This window comes from Temnothorax longispinosus, chromosome 7, assembly GCF_030848805.1.
Source record: "Temnothorax longispinosus isolate EJ_2023e chromosome 7, Tlon_JGU_v1, whole genome shotgun sequence".
In the NCBI taxonomy this organism is placed as follows: Eukaryota; Metazoa; Arthropoda; class Insecta; order Hymenoptera; family Formicidae; genus Temnothorax; species Temnothorax longispinosus.
The window spans coordinates 222,748-242,449 of NC_092364.1; the positions used below are offsets into that span (position 1 = coordinate 222,748).

Here is a 19,702-nt window from a genome sequence, read left to right on the forward strand (position 1 = left end):
AAGGATATGTCATTCTGGAGAAGTCTAATAGCAATAATATTATATATTACCTGGTTTTATTTACATTTATTATATAACTTTTTGCATCCAGTTTGATAAGTGCATTGCTAGTAGCTAATTACATGATCATTCACGATGCATCTTCAATACAGATTATACAAAAAAGTTTATAACTTGTAATTCGATGTAGCAATTGTACGAGAGCTGTCTAATCGAGCGCTCACGAGCAACTACCTCGTTTTGTCTCTTCCTTATCTCTTATTCGATCACAAGTAAGATAGCTGTAGTTTATGTAGATACTCCACAGCAACTTTTTTATTGCCTAAAATGTACGTACATAACGCACATGCATGCATGCGCCCCTTCCACGTAAACACATAGATATAAACTACTATGTATCCCTTTGCCCTATCGTTAGCTCTAATAGTGTTGCAATTAAAACATAGTTTTATAAAAGAGTAATCATCTGTAACGGAACATAGCTGTAACTTGTGTAACTAATAGTACTCGTGTCTCGTACAGATATCTATTTCGTCGCATCGAATAAAAGAATTGAATTTATCACACAATGACTAGCCCAACAAAATTGCAAATCCACAAATGTATACATTACGGTCATCTGCTTTATACTTGATAAAAATTTCGATTTTCCGCATGCATTGCTGTACAAAAGTTAACAAAATACACGCTCGCTCTTATCACGCAACCATGATTTACGGAAAACGTCTATTTGTTTCTAAACTGAATAATTTTAGTAGAACAAAATTTCATGGTGCAGTGGATAAAGATCTAGAACTCCTGCTTCTGAACCAATACGTGCCAGCTAACAGTACGGTACAACAAAATCCGATTAGAAAACGCAATTTCCAATGATGCTTGGAAGATCGTAGCACGTTGATCACTTTTATGGTCTGCTCCTCGGTATCTCTTGCACTGCTGGAATTCTCAATTACAAAATTTGCCATCTCTGCTTTCTTCTCCAAGGACATTTGCGCAGCTATTCTTAATTTTGCTTTAGCTTCTGTAAATCCAGTGCGTTCCATTAATCGTTGAAGCTGAAGGTCCTCTTCGCTGGAAGTGATAAATCACAGAGGATGATTTACAGGCAATTAAAAGAGCTAAAATTCCTTACATATATTCTCCCAATTGAAGGAGAAAACAATACAATATTTTAGCTAAAACACCATACCACCGACAAAATATTAATTTTAAGTATTATGTAAAGTAATACTATTAAAGTTGATCTTTAATACTATTTCATTGGTGAGCATACTACGTGAAATCCATACATACCATGTTACAACTATAATTTTGTGCAGGTAATTCAACATGTGCCCTGTCTCGAAAAGTAACGGCAAATCCATGACTATGAACGAATGACCTTGCAAAAAGTATTTGATAATCTGCCAGTATATCTCTTTATATATCGCGGGATGCGTGATGGCATTAAGTTTCTTTCTCTTTTCGACATCATTGAATATCAAATCTCCAAGTTTGGCTCTGTCCAATTGTTTAGTGTCCAAAAACACATCCGGGCCAAACTCCTTCTGTATTTTATGCCAAGCTGGTTTTCCTGGCTCGACAACTGGATACACACATACAAACATAGTTATCCGCAAGTTTCTTAATTTTTCATATATAAAGAATATTCATCGCTATAAACGCAAAATGCCAATTTCTGGACAAACGCTTTATCCGTTTCAGGCGTTACTTATCAAAATGTCAAATTTGCGATACTTATATACCGTACAATTAAACTTGATATTTGCCTTTATTATGCAACTGTAGTTTACAGTATCGAATGGATTTTATGCCAAAGAAGGAAAACAATCTAATAAAGTTTCGAAGCAAATGTAGTTTAGAAGAAAAATAACATAAGGAATATAAGTGTCGTTTGAAAATAATACGAAGTGTCATTTAAAGTTTGCATCCTAACCTTTTCGGGCAATTATATCGGCATCTACAACTGGGATGCCGTGTTCCCGAAAAACAGCAGCAACCGTGCTTTTACCGGTGGCGATACCACCAGTCAATCCAACTAAATACATTTCGAAAGCGTGCAATTTTTACACGACGAAATATCGATGAACCAATCAACTGAATCAACTACACATAATCACCTTGTGATTATGGTGATATAACTGATGTCAGCATTAATTCGTATCAAGAATGACAAGAATCAAGCAGCCCGGAATCCGGAACGTCCGCCGTCCGGAATCCAGATTCCAGATTATCCGGAATCTCACCTCTCACCTCTCAGTCTCTCACCACCACCCGGATTGCCCCGCCCGGTCCGGATGCTCTGCGTGTCGCGTGTCGCGTGCCGCGTGCCGCGTGCCGCGCGCGCGCTTTGAAGACAGTGAAGACTGAAGACTGTTTCTATGTGAACTTTTACCTAAAGTCCTAAAGGCAAAAACCAGCAAAAATGTAGCTGCCAAGGTGTGAATTCTCCCCAATTCTCCCTTATGTCTATGGGCACTGCCAAATGCTAATGAGCAGGAGTTCATGCCCACGTGTTTGGTTGTTACCCCGAATCCTATATAGATATAATTTCCACGATTTTTTCATTCTCTTTGGAAAAAAAAAACGAAAAAATCGTAACCTAATGGAAGAGAACCACAAAATTGTGCACATTGGGAGCGTCCCATTACTCGCATTTGACCTTTGATCTTTGACCACGTTGCGATTGACCCATAACCCCCGATGCCTGATGGAGTTTCTCCCCTGAACCAACCAATCGGATAATTTCATTTTTAATCAGCCAATTGACGACGTGGTCTAGAGGTTCTCTCATAATAAGTTCCATGTCCAGTCCAGTCCATATGTCGCATTGATGGGAACGAACTTACGTACGGGATGCGTCAATGCGTCATAACCGTTAGTGACTTCGAAACTGTGCCTAATGGTGTTGGGCGTGTGTTTTAGGCCTCAAATTATCAATTATCATATTATCACAGTCATAACACAGTCGTATTTTTGATATTTTTAACATTATTTTCGTCCTTAAATGATATAGCACGATGAAGGGCTGGTTATTCATATTCCCTCTCGTAACCTGTCTTATATGCCATGGTAAGTTTCTTCAATCAATTAATTTTCTGCAAAGTGGACAGTGGAGTCGAATGTTGTGCTGTACGTGCAAGCACGATAGAATTAATACTGTTAATAGATCGCGATACTTGTCTACTTAATAAAATTCCAAAATTTCATATCCATATCTCGTCACATTATATTACATTCCGTTTGTTCGTAAGCCGTACATTTTTTAATCCAAAATCCAAAGGTGTCCACTGCCCATACGTGAATCAAAATAAATTTGACACATTTCACGTATGTATGTACATACGTGTTTTGCTTAATTCGTTTAAAATTTAACTTATTGTTTTGTTTCACGGAAGGAACATTGTACATATATTTATTATAAAATTATATTATCTATATATATTTTATTGTTATAAAATAATACATGACAGAGTATATTGGAATATAATTGCATGTTTAATTTTAATGCGATATTATCTGGCAGTTGCTGGTCAGAATACGAGTGATTGCCAAATTCCGCTGGTCATCAGGGGATCTTGGTTCTCATGGGAAAACGGCAGAAATACTCTGACGGAAATAAATGCCAACAGTATGACTGGACGAGGCATATGCGTCAACGTTTTAGAGGAATATCATGTTAATTACACATTCGTATTTCGAGATTCTAACACACCAATCAAGTATGACAGCTGTTATCATTGCGTGAAACTGATTGTCAGGACAGTAAACGTCTTGGAGAAGCTCGAAGGCAAGTGACACATGCTGGTCTGTGCCAGTTAATTCAAAAAATTATCCATATTATCGTCAACGCGAAAGATATATATATATATATATATATATATATATATATATATATATAATCTATTACTCTATTAGTATATTTATCAGTCGTGGCATCTTGTTGCAGTGAGCTGTGTGAATTTGCCCAGTGGGATAGAACCCACCGTGGATAACGTTTGTAAAGGTTTAAACGCGAATCAGCAATTGATAACATTATTCTCTGAGAATTACGTGCCTGTGAATTGCAGATCTTCCCTGGAAGGAGTTTGGCAGTTTGCTTATCAAGTAAGACAAGAAAATCACATATGCACTTGTCACTTTATGCACATTAATTATAGACTAAAGATGTATCTCTATATATTATTACTATTTCAGAATCGCTTTAGATTTACAGGAGAATGTAATAATCCAGATGCACAAATAAAATCCTGTCAGACTGCCGGAACTCAGTTTCTTATAACCAATCAAAAATTTAACATTACTTACAAGAAATGTCCCGGAATGAAAGGAACCTTTGATGGATGTAATTAGACTTCTTTCTTTCCTCATGAGAAATACTTACCTTGTGAACCATGTCTTTGTACACGTTTTGATGTACAACGATTTACAACGAAAGATGTGGATATAAACTTTTTTTCTTTTTCAGTGGTGGAATACAGCTGCTTGGGCGATTGGTTCGTCGACAAGAATCACTTCTTTGCGGTAGCAAATACGAAGGAGTCGCGGAAGGATGAGAAGTATAGATGCTTCTTAAAGAATCGCGACGACGATTTATACATCGGTGTTTCAATCACCGCGGAATGTAATACTCTTAAAACTGTGGAAAAGAGTCCGGAACGTTTGCGGGTCACGCCGGTTAAGGCCGAGATAGTTGAGCCTGGTTGCCGATTACCCGAGGACATGTCCGGAAATTGGATAAACACTGCTAACATTGACGCGGACATTTTCATTAACGAAACGCATATCATCGAAACCTGGTATCCGGACGTGGGACGTTATCGACGAACAATTTACGTTTGTCGCGAACAAAGAGACTCGAGGGTTATGATGGCGAGACTGACCGTTGATGGATGGTATGTTTACCGGACCAAAAGTGTTGTTATACGTTATGAGTGCTTGTGCAGTAACTAAAATGCATTTGCAGCCAAAAAGATTACGTTTGTTTCGATTTCGTGCGACGACATCACAATGTTATCCGATACAGACGTGGAATGGCTGTGATAAAAGATGATTTCCATACAGTGTGTTCTTGGGTCCAGTTTCCCAACAAGGAAGCATGGAAATTTGATCTGTTTTTAGGTAATTACGATGTAAAAAGTTAGATTCTCTCATATTTTCACGACACGCGATATTTCGGTTGAGTTACATTACATCTTAATTTTATTAGCGAAAAATCCCGTTCCGGTACGCTGCCCGATAGCCGGTAAATATATGTTCCACCAAAAAGGAGATGTTCTATTTGAGACTAGGATTCTAGGCGGTGTCACTAAATCTCCGCGACCAAATATTTACTGCAAACAAAATATTTCCGACTTCTCGGTCTGTAATACCGATCAGAAGGAGATCGCCATCGACGAAACGTACTGCTTATCTGTGGATCACTTGGGAAAACCGGTTGACATTTACAGTGAGTTCCATTCACATTTTGTACGTCCAGCTATCGTGTTCAGTGTTTATACAGCTCTATTGACGATAATATTATTTTTACAGGCGATCCGGATTACGTAATGAAATGTATTGGATATTGGAAGGAAAATTTAAAGTCGTATCTAATAACGTACGACGAATTGGATCCTTTCAGCAAATATCGTTGTTGGGTATATCAGAGGGCCGACTTGAACAGAGTGCTCTTGTCTCAGGCCATCGGCCCATTTTGCGACCTCAAGCAAGACGTGACGAGTAAAAATTATACCGAAGGCGCAGCAGTCGCGCTAGAGTTACAGGTGAGGAGGGACGTCCTTTCGAGTATGATATAAATTAAACAATGTTAGAAGTTGGACGTGTTATGAGACTGCGCTCACCGGTGTGCGTGTGTGATCGTTTTACAGGAATACGAGCGAGAACGCGATCAGTGTCCGATGCATTTTGATGACGGGAGCAATCCTTGGGTGCAAACGGAGAACTATGTCAACGTCTTCCGTTTTGGTAACGCCGGCAACACGAACAGCCACTTTTCATTCTTGGTTGTCATACCATTGGTAGTGGTACTTTATTTTAAAGAGGTGTAAATAATTCTTTGCACGGGAGTGAAAAACCGTCCATTAATTCTCTCGATGCTGCGATAAAGATTTAAGATAACTATTTAAGAAATATCAGCATATATGAGCTCGTAAGCGATTCTCACACGTATGTTCCGTCCATATTGTAACTATGTGGTATACGTGCCTTTAACACTATTCGCATTTAATTTTACGTAAGTAGACAATGCATAATTAGTAAGATATCTTGATATATCGAAAGTCCGTCCACGAATTACGAAGAATCTCTTAATAATATGGATGCATTCTGCTTCATACGCTTGTTTTATTATATACGTGAATCTAAACATCTATGGACACAAAGATCAATTCCAAACAGAATTATTTTAACTGTTTTATATTTAAATTTTTTAAATATCTTTACTGCCTGATAGAAAAATATATTTTAAAATTATATATGTACATGACGAGAACAAAGTAGAATGCACCCAAAGATTTTACTAATGTACGACATTAAGAATATTTTGTATGACTTATAAAACAAGTACTTCTTATAATATTTTACATTAATAACTTTTTTACATATTTATGATACGATGTTCAGAGAACGACAGAATTTATTTAACCCTTAAACAATTGCATTAAAGTTACACAAATGCAATATTATCTTTCCTCATAGAATCTCTCTTAAATATCTATTGAAGATTTTTACATTTAGGTTAATTTTTTTCATTTTTTTATAAAACAAAAACAGGAAAGAATACAAAAAGAAGGAAAATCATTTGAAAGTAGGGATTAAAATAATGCCATGATTACGTGTGTAAACTGTGTAAAGTGTTCATACCTTTAGATTAAATTAAGACTAATTGTTTACATTATACATATACACCTATATAAATAAATTTGTTAAGATACATCGCAGTTTATTTCGTCCAGCTCACTTTAGGTATGTCGAAGTGTTCAGTTAAGCTGTCCAGGTGTCGATTAAATTCCTCCACTCGTTGTTTATGCGTCTTGGAAGCTTTCTGCTTGATCCTCTCGGTTTGCTGCAAATCATTGAGACGTTAAGAATTTTGTCAGCGTCAAAAAGTTCTGAAGTCTAATTACTTATTGATGTTATTATAGGTACGAAGTATGTTTAACAGACACTGTATGTACATGCTCACCATTTTCTCTTGCATTTTTTGAAAAGCCAATTCCGCCTTCGTCCGCTTTATTTCCACCTTTTGAGGCTTCTCCTCGATGATCTTCGACACTTCCACCAGCTTCTTCTTCTTTCCTTTTTTATCCTTTTTCCTACAAAAAGAAGGTGTTGCACACGATTTATCTCAATCACTTGCTCCAACAGAAGATAATATTTATTTGTAAAAAATAAATTAATAAATCAATCTGTGATAAACCTAACCTAACCTCACTCGAGAAATATCAAGGGGTGAGGTACTCACTTTTTGCTCACTGTCTGCTCGTTCTTCAATTTCAGAGTGCCCTTCGCAACGTGCGCGTACGGGTCGTCCTCGACGTTCGTCGCCGGCATTCTAAATTAATCGTGTATGAAATTAGTCACACGAAAATGTATCACACATAAGTAGCACGCGTACCCCGATGTCCCCGATAGAGATGGATGATGTTTCTCGATAATCTCGATTATTCGAAGAAGCCGATAGTTTTGTTCGATTAATTTTCCTTTCGATTAATCGATGTTCGCCTCGTGACTTTACGAGGTGGCTAACCTGTTTAAAAAAAATGTTCACATAACCTGCATGAAAACGAAAGAATTCTGTAAATGTTCATGGTTGAAAATTTCGAAGACTTGTTCTTGCGTTCATACTTGCAATTAGTAATTGCTTTTCTTTTTATTCGTAACACAAATGTCGTTTCACGACATTCACAAATACTTTTTATATGTCATAACATCTCTGATTTGATTTGACCATTTGATTAACGTTTATATATTGACATTCATGAAAATATGTATGTGTTTTGTGTATTCTTGCAAATTTTGCGTTATCACGTTTCCTAGGTCCTAGAAAACAATTGGAGTAACTTTGCTTCTGTTTCAGTTCCCCGCTCAAGAGAATGTGGCCTTTGATAGTGAGATCTTTGGGCAAGTTCGGTAAATACATAACACTTCCTATCGTGGGTATTATTGGATTTATCGGATACAATGTGGAGGGATGGATATCGGATCGTTACACACCTTCTACGAAGTCCATCACGCAGCAACGGCAGGAGAGGTTACTGGAAAATATAGATTCCTCGACTACCAAGAAGAAACACAATCCTTTAGAAGTTAACCTTTCACCGTCGTTGTCTAGTTAGGTGTGCGCTCTACTGCTAATTCCAATATGGGGAATAATAATTACAACACTTACAGAAAGTCTGAATAAATCGTTAGCTAATATTATAAAGAGATATTAAGTTTGACATAATAGTTATTTTTTACAAGTTTTGACAATATTTTTTACATAATATATAATGATTGCAATAGATCAACGATACACACAGACACACAAGCTTTCTTATTATTTATAATATTTATATGAATATTTGTCTGAACTTCCAAAGAGTTTGTAGCAGAAGATGGAAATGCATTAATTTTCCACTCCAAATTTGTACACGACAATGTGATTGTATATATCGCCTGGTCGCAATATGCTGTTGGGGAAGTTTTTGTGATTTACAGCGTCAGGATAATTTTGCGTTTCCAAGCAGAAAGCGGCATGTCTAAAGTACCGCGCTCCGTTTTTGCCCGCGATACCAGTTTCGTTCCTCTCGGGTATAGAGTTGGATGTGTAAAGTTGAACGCCCGGTTGATTCGAGTACACCTCCAAGTAACGTCCTGAAGCTGGATGCAATACTTTGGCGACGAAACTAGTTTTCCTGTCATCATACGGCTCTGGCAAGCAGAAGTTATAGTCGTAACCGCCGCCCGGTACTTTGTCGATGACATCACCGAGGATCGTCGGGGTCCTGAGATCCATTACGCTGTTATCAACCGACCTAATCTCGCCGGTAGGAATACTCCCGGAGTCCGTGACAGTCCAGCGATCAGCGTTCAGCGTAAACACATGCTTATATAGTTCTGCCGCATTTGTAGCCTAAAAAATTTAAGAATAATGATCCATAATAGTTTTTTATCCCAGTCGATCGATTAGTTCGAGCAAGTAGCAAAGTAATCATTATGCTCGAGATACAATTACAATAGAATTACAGTTAAATCTATCACTGTTTTCCTGTATTACAAGCGCAACTGTAATTCTTGAGATAAATATCTCTATCTCAAAAAACGATCCACGTTCATCGGCACTGTCTTTTCTAATTTGTTCCTTCTTTCAATGTTCAATACGGAACGTGTCGCATTAGAGATTAGAAGATGAGATTAGAGAGATATGTTCTTCTTGTCTCTCTCTTTCTCTCGGAGAGTGAGAGTGAAACAATATACGTACGTGTCCAGCGAGATTGAAGTAGCTGTGATTCGTCAAATTAATCGGCGTCGCTCTTCCGGACTTGGCTTTCATCTTTACGCGCAGTTCTCCATCGTCGCTCAGTTGAAAGCTGACTGTCGCAGTTACCGATCCTGGATAGCCCTCGTCGCCATCCGGACTGACCAAGGTCATCACCACGCGATTGCCAACAATTGTTGCGTTCCACACTTTGAAGCTCCAACCGTGAGTACCACCGTGGAGGCTGTCCTCACCTATATTCTTCGACACGTTGTAACGTTGGCCGTCCACGACAAAAGTTGCTTTGCCAATCCGATTTGCGACTCGTCCGACGGTGGCACCGAAATACGGATTACTCGGCGATTCATATCCTGAAATATGATTAATAAATGCTTTATTTAACTTTGTCTTTCTCAATCAAAGCGATATTATTCCTCAGAATAATTTCGATTTGTAGCTTTATGAATTTCTGTGCATAAAACTATCTTTTGTGTAAAAGATATTAACTATTATAAAATTACAGAAATGTCTTTCATGGTTTAAATTTAAAACATTGTTGATACTTCAAATTAATATATTTTTACGTTGTAACTATTTTAAATTATATGTTGTTACTCCTATTATCATTATCCGTGCGAAATATGTACACTTGTATTACAATTTTAACTCAGGCCGTGCGATGACAATTCTCTTTCATATAAACGAGTAATCTTCGGATTACCTTCGATATTGTCAAAGCCGAGCACGATGTCCGCTATGTTTTCTTCCTTATCCGGCGTCCTAATGGCAGTCACTGTCGCACCATACGTTATGACATCGACTTCTTGACAAGCTTCGTTCCTCAACGTGAATTTTTTTATCTCCTGGCCGTTCAAACCACCCCATGTTGTAGCTGTAATAGATCCTTGCACCGTCGCAGCCATGCTCGTCCTGAATAAAGACAGAAAATTGCGAGTTAATAACAAATTTCTAGGAAACGTTCAACACACGGATGTAAATGATCGCAAATGATTCCTCTTTTTAAGACTGACAAAGTCTCGATGCACGTTTTGTTTTTACCGATAATATCTTCGATTTGCAGGTGTAAAACTCAAAATGCAATTTTCTAGCCGCTGCAAGGTGAGTCGAGTTAAAAGACAATCACTGCACGCTAAGAGTACTTAAATATGGATTCAATCGTCCACAATCATTGCGAAGATAAGTCATAATATTAATACCCGATGCTTATTGGTGGTGACAAAGTACGTGTTGTTATGTAGGATTGTATATCGTTCGGATATCAACAGATTACAATGGACTCAAAGTCGCGCGATGCATGCAGCTCTTATCTCTCTCTCTCTCTCTCTCTCGAATGTAAGCATATCACGCGCATATATAAACTCATTATGTAACTAGTGCGATAGTATCATTAATATGCAACGAAATTATTCAGCGTTACAGTGAGTGTGAGAGAGAGAGAGAGAGAAGAGAATCTTGGTTAATTATAATTTAGATTTTATCTTTAGTCTAATTTACAAGAAGAAATATTTCTAATCAATACCGTATTTTTCAGAACTTAATCAAGAAAGTAATTTGTAAAAAGTTTTATATATTTGATACGTGCGATTCTTCTTGGTGAATTAATAGAAGCAGGGACATAATTTCGCTTAATAAAACTTTAAATTCTTAATTTATTATCAGTAAAGCATCAATGAAATGTAACGCAATATAATACATAATGATACAAATAGAATACAATTAATACAAGTATATGTTAATACAAGCAATTTATCTTTAGAAATATAATTATTAGCATACTATAATTTATATTTTAAAACGAGCCGATTTTTTATAGCCGATTATTGACATTGTAGTTCCTAAATCTTCTATTTTCGAACATTTTTTATTTTATTCAAAGAAAAATGATTTTATCACAATAAAAAAATTTTTATCGTGCAGAAGACGAAAAAATAAAATGAGAGATAACCATGCATGCTTCTTACCCGAGCCAGGAAAAATGGGCCAACAGTGCGAGGAGGCGCAACATTGTCAATTAAAAATTTTAACTCCGTTATAGATCCGTAAAATGGACATAAAATGGCGTGTTTCGCAAATTATCGCAGCTAACAACGCGCTTAAACAAGGAACGACACGCGTTCTGCGACAGGACACGTTCCGCAAGATGTTTTTCTTGACACCACCTGCATTAAAAAAAAACTATTCCCATCTGTGTTTTCGCAAGTGCGCGGAGTATCGCACGATTGATCATGCACAACAGTTTTACATCGATACTTGGAACGTACAAGGCCATGTTCAATAGAAAGGATCTTGGAAGAGATATATCAAAAATTGTCATGTGCACACTGTACACGCGCAGTAGAACAGATGAGTTAGAAAAAACATGAAAAATAGAGGAAGAAAGAGTTGCAAGAATTTATATCATAAGTTCTTGGATTTTTAATTCTTGAGAATAACGATCGATCTTAAAATGATAATTTTTCTCTATCGCTTTCTACCTCCATCCATTCGTTCTATTCTCACGTTGGAATAAGGAGTTGAGAAAAAATAAAATTCACTTTCATTCCACGTTTAATTACAATCAGAAATTTCAATCAGTCGACAAATAATTTAGTTTTCAAAACACTTCAGTCTTTATCTTAAATTTTATAAAAATGTGACAAAAACATTAAAGCTTCAAATTAGTATATTATATCTTGTCTGTTTTTATAAGATTTACTTTTGCACGAGTGTCATGACAGGTATGTACATTTTTGTACGAGAAAATTATTTTCATCGCAGATTTTGTGTTGACGCAACGCACAAGAATCTTTAAATCCGTCACTATAAATCTCTTTTGATATTTTAATTTAATATTATTTTTGTTGCAGCTTGAGAAGTCGCAAACTCGGCAAGTGACATTTATTGATACACTCCCGTGTCTCCCGTACTTTTGGTCTTAACGTGAGCGGTGAGACGAACGTGTTAAACCTGATTAATCGCCGGGGCTGGCCGGGGCTTTCGATTCGATCGCATTCACTAGGGCGGCCGTGACGCGCATCTCTTCCTGTATACTTTTAAATTTCAGATTAATGTCGTGCGTAGCTTTCCGAATGTCTTGCAGATTCTGCAACAGATTCAAAATATTTCTCTTCAGCGAGAAGCGCGGATTCGCGTCAACGTATGTACTTCCCATCCCGTTGAAAAATTTCAGACGTAACCTGACCATTTTTATACTCCTGTAAAGCGCCATTTCTTGTTCCTCTGTGAACGGCTCGCTGTAGGATTGTATAGATGACGAGAACGACGAACTGGCCATAGCCGTGACGCTCGCTTTCATCAATTAATCGAACAGAACCGCATAAACCTACGATTCAGTCGGCCACATTCAACATCCCATTCCGAGTATTCCGACCATCTGACAAGTTTGGAATCCAAATTATCCAATCTTTTTTTTTATCATTTTTGATTAGTAACTTGAGTAACCTAACCTGTTGACTTTTTCATTGAAACTGCCAACATGCAGTAAGGGACATTTCTTAGCGAAAAAATTATGTCCTGCGATTGGCTATTGACTAGAGAAACTTTCTCTAGGGGCCTCGGAAATCGCTGTTAGATAGCCAATCGCATCACATTCTTGCCATTTTTAGTTACTTATATGTAATTGATCGATCAACCAATCCCGATGTAAAACCGCGCTATTTGAACAATGAGTCATAAACTACCGAGAAGTAATCCTTGTTTTCTAAAAAACAAAAAAGGTTTCTTTTTCGTTTCTCCTCTGTTTGTCTTGCACGTACATTGTGTTTAATAAAAAGATGTGTAGGCTTTATATATGTTATAATTAATATAATAGGAAGAATACAGAAGGAGAAGCGAGTCACAAGTTCGATAACTATAAAGAATAGAGGAAACGTACGCTTTTCTAATTAAAACAAATTTTATACTATAATCAAAATAGCTGCTTATACTTTTCAAGTATATATGGTTTACAAGGCTAATTTGATTTAACACACACATTATATATATATATATATATATATATATATATATATATATATACATAATAATTTTATTTCCATATATTTATGTGTATGGAAATATAATTAATGCAAGTATTAATACTATATGGCTGGCTATTGAAAGGATTAATGAACGATAAACCATTATAACTTTGACGTTACTTCACATTACTGAATAAAATAAATTTGAAGTTGTCTTGTCGTAAGCAAGTCGTTACATCGGAATGTGTGTGTGTGTGTGTGTGTGTGTACAAACATATATCATACACACATTCGAATATAAATATTTCGATATTATCGTTTGCAGAATAACGCATTACAACTGTCGTACAACCGAAATCAACTATAAAACGTAGTTGCGATAGGCTTACAGAGCACAACACGTAGAGATGTGTTACGCTACTATATATAAATACATCAAGAGACGTAGAGCAGACGTTAACCAAGCGTTACTCAACCGTAATCCACACTCAGAGCGCTTAGACCTTTCTTCTTGATCGCTTCCCCTACGGCGCGCTCCAGAAAGTCTTCCGGTTGATCACACTCGTATACTTTATCCGCATCCAACGCATTGCATCTCCCCGTTTCCACATTGCTGTAGACCGTCCCGTAGGGAAAGTCTTCGAGTTCGTACATACATTTAGATGAAAAGGAACAATCGACACCTATGCATTTACAATAATGAGGCTGAAGAGCGAGCTCGGCCGATTGGACTAAGCCGTGATTGCGGATCGCCATCGTTACCGCCGTATCCTCCATGTCGTTGCCTCTGTACGACAAATGGAACCTGGAACCGACGGACTCTTCCTCCAGAGGATCCGGCGGATGCATCATTCTATAGTAAGCCAAAACTTCATTGATGCTATTATCCATAGATCCCTCTTCCTCTTGGAAGGCCTGCCACAACTTGAGTTTCTCCTCGATCTGTATTTGGTATATGATTTCGTCGTAATCGATATTTCCCACGTTGCTGGCCGGGCTCTCCGTATTTGCATTCGTGTGCTGTTCCTAAAACAAGAATCGTTTCTTATACACACAATCCATAACTATCTCTCATACAATATAATAAGTTAAGTTAGAAGTTAGGACACAACTCGCTACATATACAATGAAAAATGATCCCGCAAAGCCCTAAAGTCACATAGGTCACATAGGTATACGGTTTTTAACGTCATGCAAATAACAATTAACAAGTAACGATGGAACCGTCGCGCGTCGTGGTGATGCGCGACTAATTTTACCGTGTCTGAACGAGCTTCGTTGGTCTTGGACAACTGCGCGCAGTGCCGCTTAGCCGGGAAGAACTCGCACTCGTGCTCATCCGCGTCCGCGTCCGAATCCTCGTCGTCGCTCGCCACTATCTCTACCGCGCTGCGCCAGAGCTTCTTCCTGGCGCGTTCCTTGTTACTGGCGCCCGAGAAGGGCGGAAGGACAAGTATCTCATGTTCGTCCATGTTCGCGCGCAATCCCTCGACATTCGACTCTGCAACGTCGATCGCCCCGTCGTTCCCACGAGTCTCCGCCAGGGCGTCTCTTCCTAGCGGGGCTCCCGTTCGGGCGCCCCGTCGACGACTTTTCCTTCTCCTTTTCCTCTTCGTCGTCCTCGTCGCCCTCGTTTCCCTCGCTGAGGTCTCTTTAGACGCTTTAGACGAAACGGCGTGGCCTACATCGAGAGCTCGCCTAATGGCCCTGATCCCTCTGATCCCGTCGTCGGTGTCGTCGGTGATTATTTACAGCCAGAGAGAGGCCAGGCCCTGGCGGGGCGCGCGAAATCGCGCGTCACGACTCACGATTCACGACCGATGACCCGATGACGCGATGACGGTTAACCCAAAGGATCGTGGGTCGCGTCCGCGGTCAACGCGCGTAACGGCGAACGGCGGGTATCCTGGACAGAAGATTTCAAAGGTCGCGTCGAACCCGGACGACGTGACTCCGAGTCCGAGTCCGAGGGCTCACGCATCGTCAGCACCAGGCTCGCGTTTGACAGCTACAAGATGGCGGCCACCACCGCGGTCGTTGGGCACAAAGAGGACCTTAGGATACGCGACGCGCAACGTGACCGACGTGACGTTCTACCCTACGTAGCGGCTCGTCCGCGCGACGCGGAACGCCCGGAGAAATCGCGAGCCGCGCCGCGCGCGTACGGAAAACGTCGCCGTCGCGGGGGACTGCCCACCGGCCACTGCCCAGAGAACGTTCTTTTCCGTCCGACGCGTTCCGCGCTCTTGAGCCACCGAGTGCCCACTGCCCACCCCACGAGTCCACGAGTGCCGAGACTGGCCGAGACGACATTGCCGACTGCCGACACTCGTGCTCGTGGCGAGCTAGCGAGGACTCGAGCCGAGTTCCAAGATGGCGGCGAACATGTGTTCGCCCAGCGCCTTGACGGCTTGACGGCTTGACGGCCGTCTGTCAAGGAACGGAACTCACTCGTTGTCGTTGGCGTAGCTCTCCCGATCCGGGACCGGGATCTGCCCTCCCTTTTTCTCTAGACCCTTTCTTCACCCTCTAGGAACCGTCAAGCGGAGTAGCGACTATTATGGCGACCTGTGGCGAGTACATCCGCAGCCAGTTCCCGACGATAGACGACGATCTGTATCAATACGTGCAAGGTATGTACGTTGCCCGGTTTCCGTGCCGCGGAATAACCTACGCGTCACGCGATCAGATCCATCCGCGCGCGATATCGACCCATCGACCAGCGGACCAGCTGACCAGCTCCGTTATTTTGACACGCTTGACACGTCCTTCCGCACGCAGGTATCCTGGACAGCTCCAAGGATGACTTCGAGGACGGCGACGAGGTGTACGAGGCGATCGGGCAGGTGCTGCACGAGGTGGCGGACAAATCAGAAAACGAGGTTAGGTCTGTAAATGTGTTCGTACTGCCATTCTTTAACAATAAGTCTAATTAACACCGGCCGACGAGACGAGACGCACGAAAATTCCCCTCGTCCTCGTCTTCTCCTTCTCCTTCTCGCTAGCGGATCGAGGAGATTCATAGTACTTGGTTCTTTCTGTACACAGGCAAATATGCGCGAGACTGTTGGAAATATTGAAAGGTAGTTCGAACGACGACGACATGGACAGGAGAAGAAACGGTGTTAACAAAGTATTAAACGCTCCGGTGCATCTGGGCTCGTTAGCCGCTACCTTGGAGGCGCAAGTCGAGCAGATTAAGAGTATATGGGTTACGACCAGAGACGACGCGATGGTAATGTGTAATGTATATTATGTACAGTACAACTGTACTCTCGGCTTATTCCGAATAATTAATGTAATTTATTTTGCGCGCATAGATCTTTCGTATCTCCTATCGACGTATCCTACTCGACTATCTATGCATATTATTATATTAACTTTTGCAAACTTTTAATTTTCTTGCCTACTTTAGCGTTTATTTTCGTGCCATTTGTATGTTAATATTGTTCATTACGTTTATTACGACAGAAAGTAGACGCCAAGAAGCTGGAGAAGGCCGAAGCCAAGTTGCAACAGAAACAGGAAAGACGAATCGTAAATGAGCAGGGGTCGGCTTCCCGTGTTAACACTGCCAATCATGCGGTTGAAAGCGCGGCTAGCGCCAGTCAAATGACGAGTAAGAAGGATAATCGGATGGAGACGAAAGGTGGGGTGAACAAAAGCCAGGATATCAGAATAGAGAACTTTGATGTCGCTTATGGCGATAGAGTATTGTTGCAAGGTGCTGACTTGACGCTTGCATTTGGCAGGCGATACGGTCTGATAGGTAGAAACGGACTCGGCAAAACCACTCTGCTTCGAATGATATCGAGGTATTGTTCTCTGGCGATATGTCTCGTCGCTAATCGTTGGCACGTTGGCACGACGTTTCCGATTAACGCGGATCAATCTCGATTGCTTTTAGCAAGCAGCTGAGAATACCGTCGCATGTGCGAGTTTTGCACGTGGAGCAGGAGGTAGCCGGCGACGACACGTCTGCAATCGAATCCGTTCTGGAGTGCGATCAGGAACGGAGCGCGTTGCTCAGTCAGGAGACCAAGTTGCAAGCAGCGATAGAAAAGGACGGCTCCAAGGCGGGTGACGCGTTAGGCGAGGAATTGGCTCGGGTATACGAAGCGATGCAGTTAGCCGAGGTCGACAAGGCGCCCGCTAGGGCAAGCGCGATCTTGTCGGGACTCGGATTCTCCGTCGAGAGACAATCCTGGCCAACAAAAGCGTTCTCCGGCGGCTGGCGGATGAGACTCGCTCTCGCGAGGGCACTCTTCTCCAAGCCGGACCTGTTGCTGCTTGACGAGCCGACCAACATGCTCGATATCAAAGCGATACTGTGGTTGGAAAAGTATCTGCAAACTTGGCCGAAAACGTTACTCGTAGTGTCGCACGATCGAAAGTTTTTAGACACGGTACGCGCGTTTACGGTTTTTTTTTTAAATCTAAAAAAGCGATGTTAGGAATGCTAATAATATCTTCACGTCCAAATCATATTTTAAAATTAACGTAACAATTCAACTTTCTACATATATACTTATCGTTATTTATCTTATCTTTAACTCTCCAACAGGTGCCCACTGATATTCTCTATCTACGTGGACAGAAAATAGAGGCGTATCGTGGCAATTATGAGCAATTTGTGAAAACGAAAGGCGAACGCGAGAGGAACCAACAACGAGAGTACGAAGCTCAACAGGCTAAAAGAGCGCACGTACAGGAATTTATCGATAGATTCCGATACAATGCGAATCGCGCGTCTAGTGTACAAAGCAAGATAAAGATGTTAGAGAAATTGTAAGTTTAACGATTCTCGATCGCAACAATCTGCTCTCGTCTACGATCGAAATTTACATTTTCTTTATGTCCGTTTACCCGGCAGACCTGAGTTAAAACCAATGGAAAAGGAAAGTGAAGTGACCCTCAATTTTCCCGACGTCGAACCGTTAAGTCCGCCGATATTGCAGCTCAACGAAGTCTCGTACAGTTACAACGGGACCGACATGGTATTCAGCAATGTGAATCTTACTGCCAGTCTGCAATCGCGCATTTGTATCGTAGGGGAAAACGGTGCTGGTAAAACTACCCTCTTGAAAATTATCACGGGCGCATTGAGTCCAATGCGAGGCACGGTGCATGTACACCGAAATCTCAAGTTCGGATACTTCAGTCAGCATCACGTTGATCAACTGGACATGCGTGTTTGTCCCGTCGAATTGTTACAAACGCATTTTCCCGGTACGTAATTACGGTACGCAAACGCGCGACCCATTAAAAAATAAAAAATTTAAAAAAAATGAAAATGTTAACGATTACCCTTCGCTCTGGTAGGTAAACCAATCGAAGAATATAGGCGAATGCTCGGAAGTTTCGGCATAAGCGGCAATCTGGCTCTGCAAACTATAAACTCCCTTTCGGGAGGGCAGAAATCTAGGGTAGCGTTTGCGTTAATGTGCGCCGCGATGCCGAATTTCCTAGTGCTCGACGAGCCCACGAATCATCTCGATATCGAATCGATCGAAGCATTGGGAAAAGCTCTCAACAACTGCCATGTGAGTATTCACTATTATTTTTTTTTATGACGAGCGTTATAGATCTAATTTCAACATCCTTAACTTTTCGTGCGTATGTGATTCAATTAATATCTAATTGTTGCAGGCTGGTGTGATATTGGTGTCGCACGATGAACGTTTAATTCAAATGGTTTGTACAGAATTGTGGGTTTGCGGGGAAGGATCAGTTCACTGTATCGAAGAAGGCTTCGACGAGTATCGCAGAATCATTGAGAAGGAGCTTGAATTATAAAAAGTTAAGTTTTTTGTCTAATGTGATATCGTCATCTTACGTTGTCTTACCGAATAATGCATCATGATAAACGTTCTAAAAGAGTATCGTCTTTAATTAAAATTATTTTTTTCGAGATATTTCATCGCCAAAGGTATGTTATTTATTTTTTTAATGCTTTTTCCGAAACAAATATAGTGACCATTAATTATATATGCACGATTTATTTATTAACTTGACACGTCTCTCCTCCTTGATAACTACGAAATGTAACTCTTGCCCGAAAAAAGAATTTATTATCATTAATTATATTTATCTTCCTTTAAAATGCATTGTACTAAAGCAAACTGTTCGACTGTGCAGGTCAATAGGCAATAGAATTTGAAAAAAGATTTACATATTTAATATTACTCTATTATGAAGAAAAAGTAATAAAAGATATTGTTAGATAAAAGAATGTTCTATTTCATTTGAAAATATATTG

At 40.2% G+C, this 19,702-nt stretch overlaps 6 protein-coding genes across 12 annotated transcripts; 3 read left to right on the forward strand and 3 right to left on the reverse strand.

Moving 5' to 3' along the window:
• Window positions 1-39: 39 nt before the first annotated feature.
• Window positions 40-2,300, reverse strand: Dpck (Dephospho-CoA kinase). Its single transcript, XM_071784125.1, has 3 exons — window positions 1,937-2,300; window positions 1,294-1,585; window positions 40-1,071 (listed from the first exon to the last, which is right to left on the reverse strand). The coding sequence occupies exons 1-3, from the start codon at window positions 2,046-2,048 to the stop codon at window positions 768-770; spliced, it is 708 nt and encodes a 235-aa protein (XP_071640226.1). The 5' UTR covers window positions 2,049-2,300; the 3' UTR covers window positions 40-767.
• Window positions 2,301-2,840: 540 nt separating this feature from the next.
• Udt (protein undicht) lies at window positions 2,841-6,936 on the forward strand. The gene is made up of 9 exons (XM_071784136.1): window positions 2,841-3,072; window positions 3,527-3,790; window positions 3,950-4,107; window positions 4,198-4,345; window positions 4,469-4,895; window positions 4,967-5,121; window positions 5,210-5,449; window positions 5,533-5,765; window positions 5,871-6,936. Exons 1-9 carry the CDS (start codon window positions 3,021-3,023, stop codon window positions 6,048-6,050), a joined length of 1,857 nt encoding a protein of 618 aa, XP_071640237.1. The 5' UTR covers window positions 2,841-3,020; the 3' UTR covers window positions 6,051-6,936.
• LOC139816541 (protein FAM32A-like) lies at window positions 6,833-7,651 on the reverse strand. The gene is made up of 3 exons (XM_071784132.1): window positions 7,466-7,651; window positions 7,187-7,316; window positions 6,833-7,066 (listed from the first exon to the last, which is right to left on the reverse strand). Exons 1-3 carry the CDS (start codon window positions 7,552-7,554, stop codon window positions 6,944-6,946), a joined length of 342 nt encoding a protein of 113 aa, XP_071640233.1. The 5' UTR covers window positions 7,555-7,651; the 3' UTR covers window positions 6,833-6,943.
• Window positions 7,652-7,709: 58 nt separating this feature from the next.
• On the forward strand, window positions 7,710-8,432 carry LOC139816542 (small integral membrane protein 12). Of its 3 annotated transcripts, none has more exons than XM_071784133.1 (2): window positions 7,710-7,857; window positions 8,081-8,432. In XM_071784133.1, exons 1-2 carry the CDS (start codon window positions 7,781-7,783, stop codon window positions 8,337-8,339), a joined length of 336 nt encoding a protein of 111 aa, XP_071640234.1. In that variant the 5' UTR covers window positions 7,710-7,780; the 3' UTR covers window positions 8,340-8,432. The 3 variants fall into 3 exon arrangements, with proteins under 3 accessions (XP_071640234.1, XP_071640236.1, XP_071640235.1); XM_071784135.1 differs by having other exon boundaries at window positions 7,772-7,799; XM_071784134.1 differs by having other exon boundaries at window positions 7,778-7,991.
• LOC139816527 (galactose mutarotase) lies at window positions 8,399-13,913 on the reverse strand. Of its 4 annotated transcripts, XM_071784114.1 has the most exons (6): window positions 12,666-13,913; window positions 12,391-12,566; window positions 11,446-11,643; window positions 10,185-10,393; window positions 9,467-9,834; window positions 8,399-9,118 (listed from the first exon to the last, which is right to left on the reverse strand). In XM_071784114.1, the coding sequence occupies exons 3-6, from the start codon at window positions 11,487-11,489 to the stop codon at window positions 8,612-8,614; spliced, it is 1,128 nt and encodes a 375-aa protein (XP_071640215.1). In that variant the 5' UTR covers window positions 11,490-11,643; window positions 12,391-12,566; window positions 12,666-13,913; the 3' UTR covers window positions 8,399-8,611. The 4 variants fall into 4 exon arrangements, with proteins under 4 accessions (XP_071640215.1, XP_071640216.1, XP_071640218.1 ...); XM_071784115.1 differs by lacking the exon at window positions 11,446-11,643; XM_071784117.1 differs by lacking the exons at window positions 11,446-11,643; window positions 12,391-12,566; window positions 12,666-13,913 and adding an exon at window positions 10,681-10,831.
• A 1,604-nt stretch (window positions 13,914-15,517) lies between these two features.
• Window positions 15,518-19,552, forward strand: LOC139816516 (ATP-binding cassette sub-family F member 3). Of its 2 annotated transcripts, none has more exons than XM_071784096.1 (9): window positions 15,518-16,076; window positions 16,225-16,330; window positions 16,492-16,678; window positions 16,915-17,258; window positions 17,351-17,849; window positions 18,008-18,231; window positions 18,317-18,672; window positions 18,766-18,986; window positions 19,093-19,552. In XM_071784096.1, the coding sequence occupies exons 1-9, from the start codon at window positions 16,004-16,006 to the stop codon at window positions 19,237-19,239; spliced, it is 2,157 nt and encodes a 718-aa protein (XP_071640197.1). In that variant the 5' UTR covers window positions 15,518-16,003; the 3' UTR covers window positions 19,240-19,552. The 2 variants fall into 2 exon arrangements, with proteins under 2 accessions (XP_071640197.1, XP_071640199.1); XM_071784098.1 differs by having other exon boundaries at window positions 16,225-16,325.
• The last annotated feature ends 150 nt before the right edge of the window (window positions 19,553-19,702 follow it).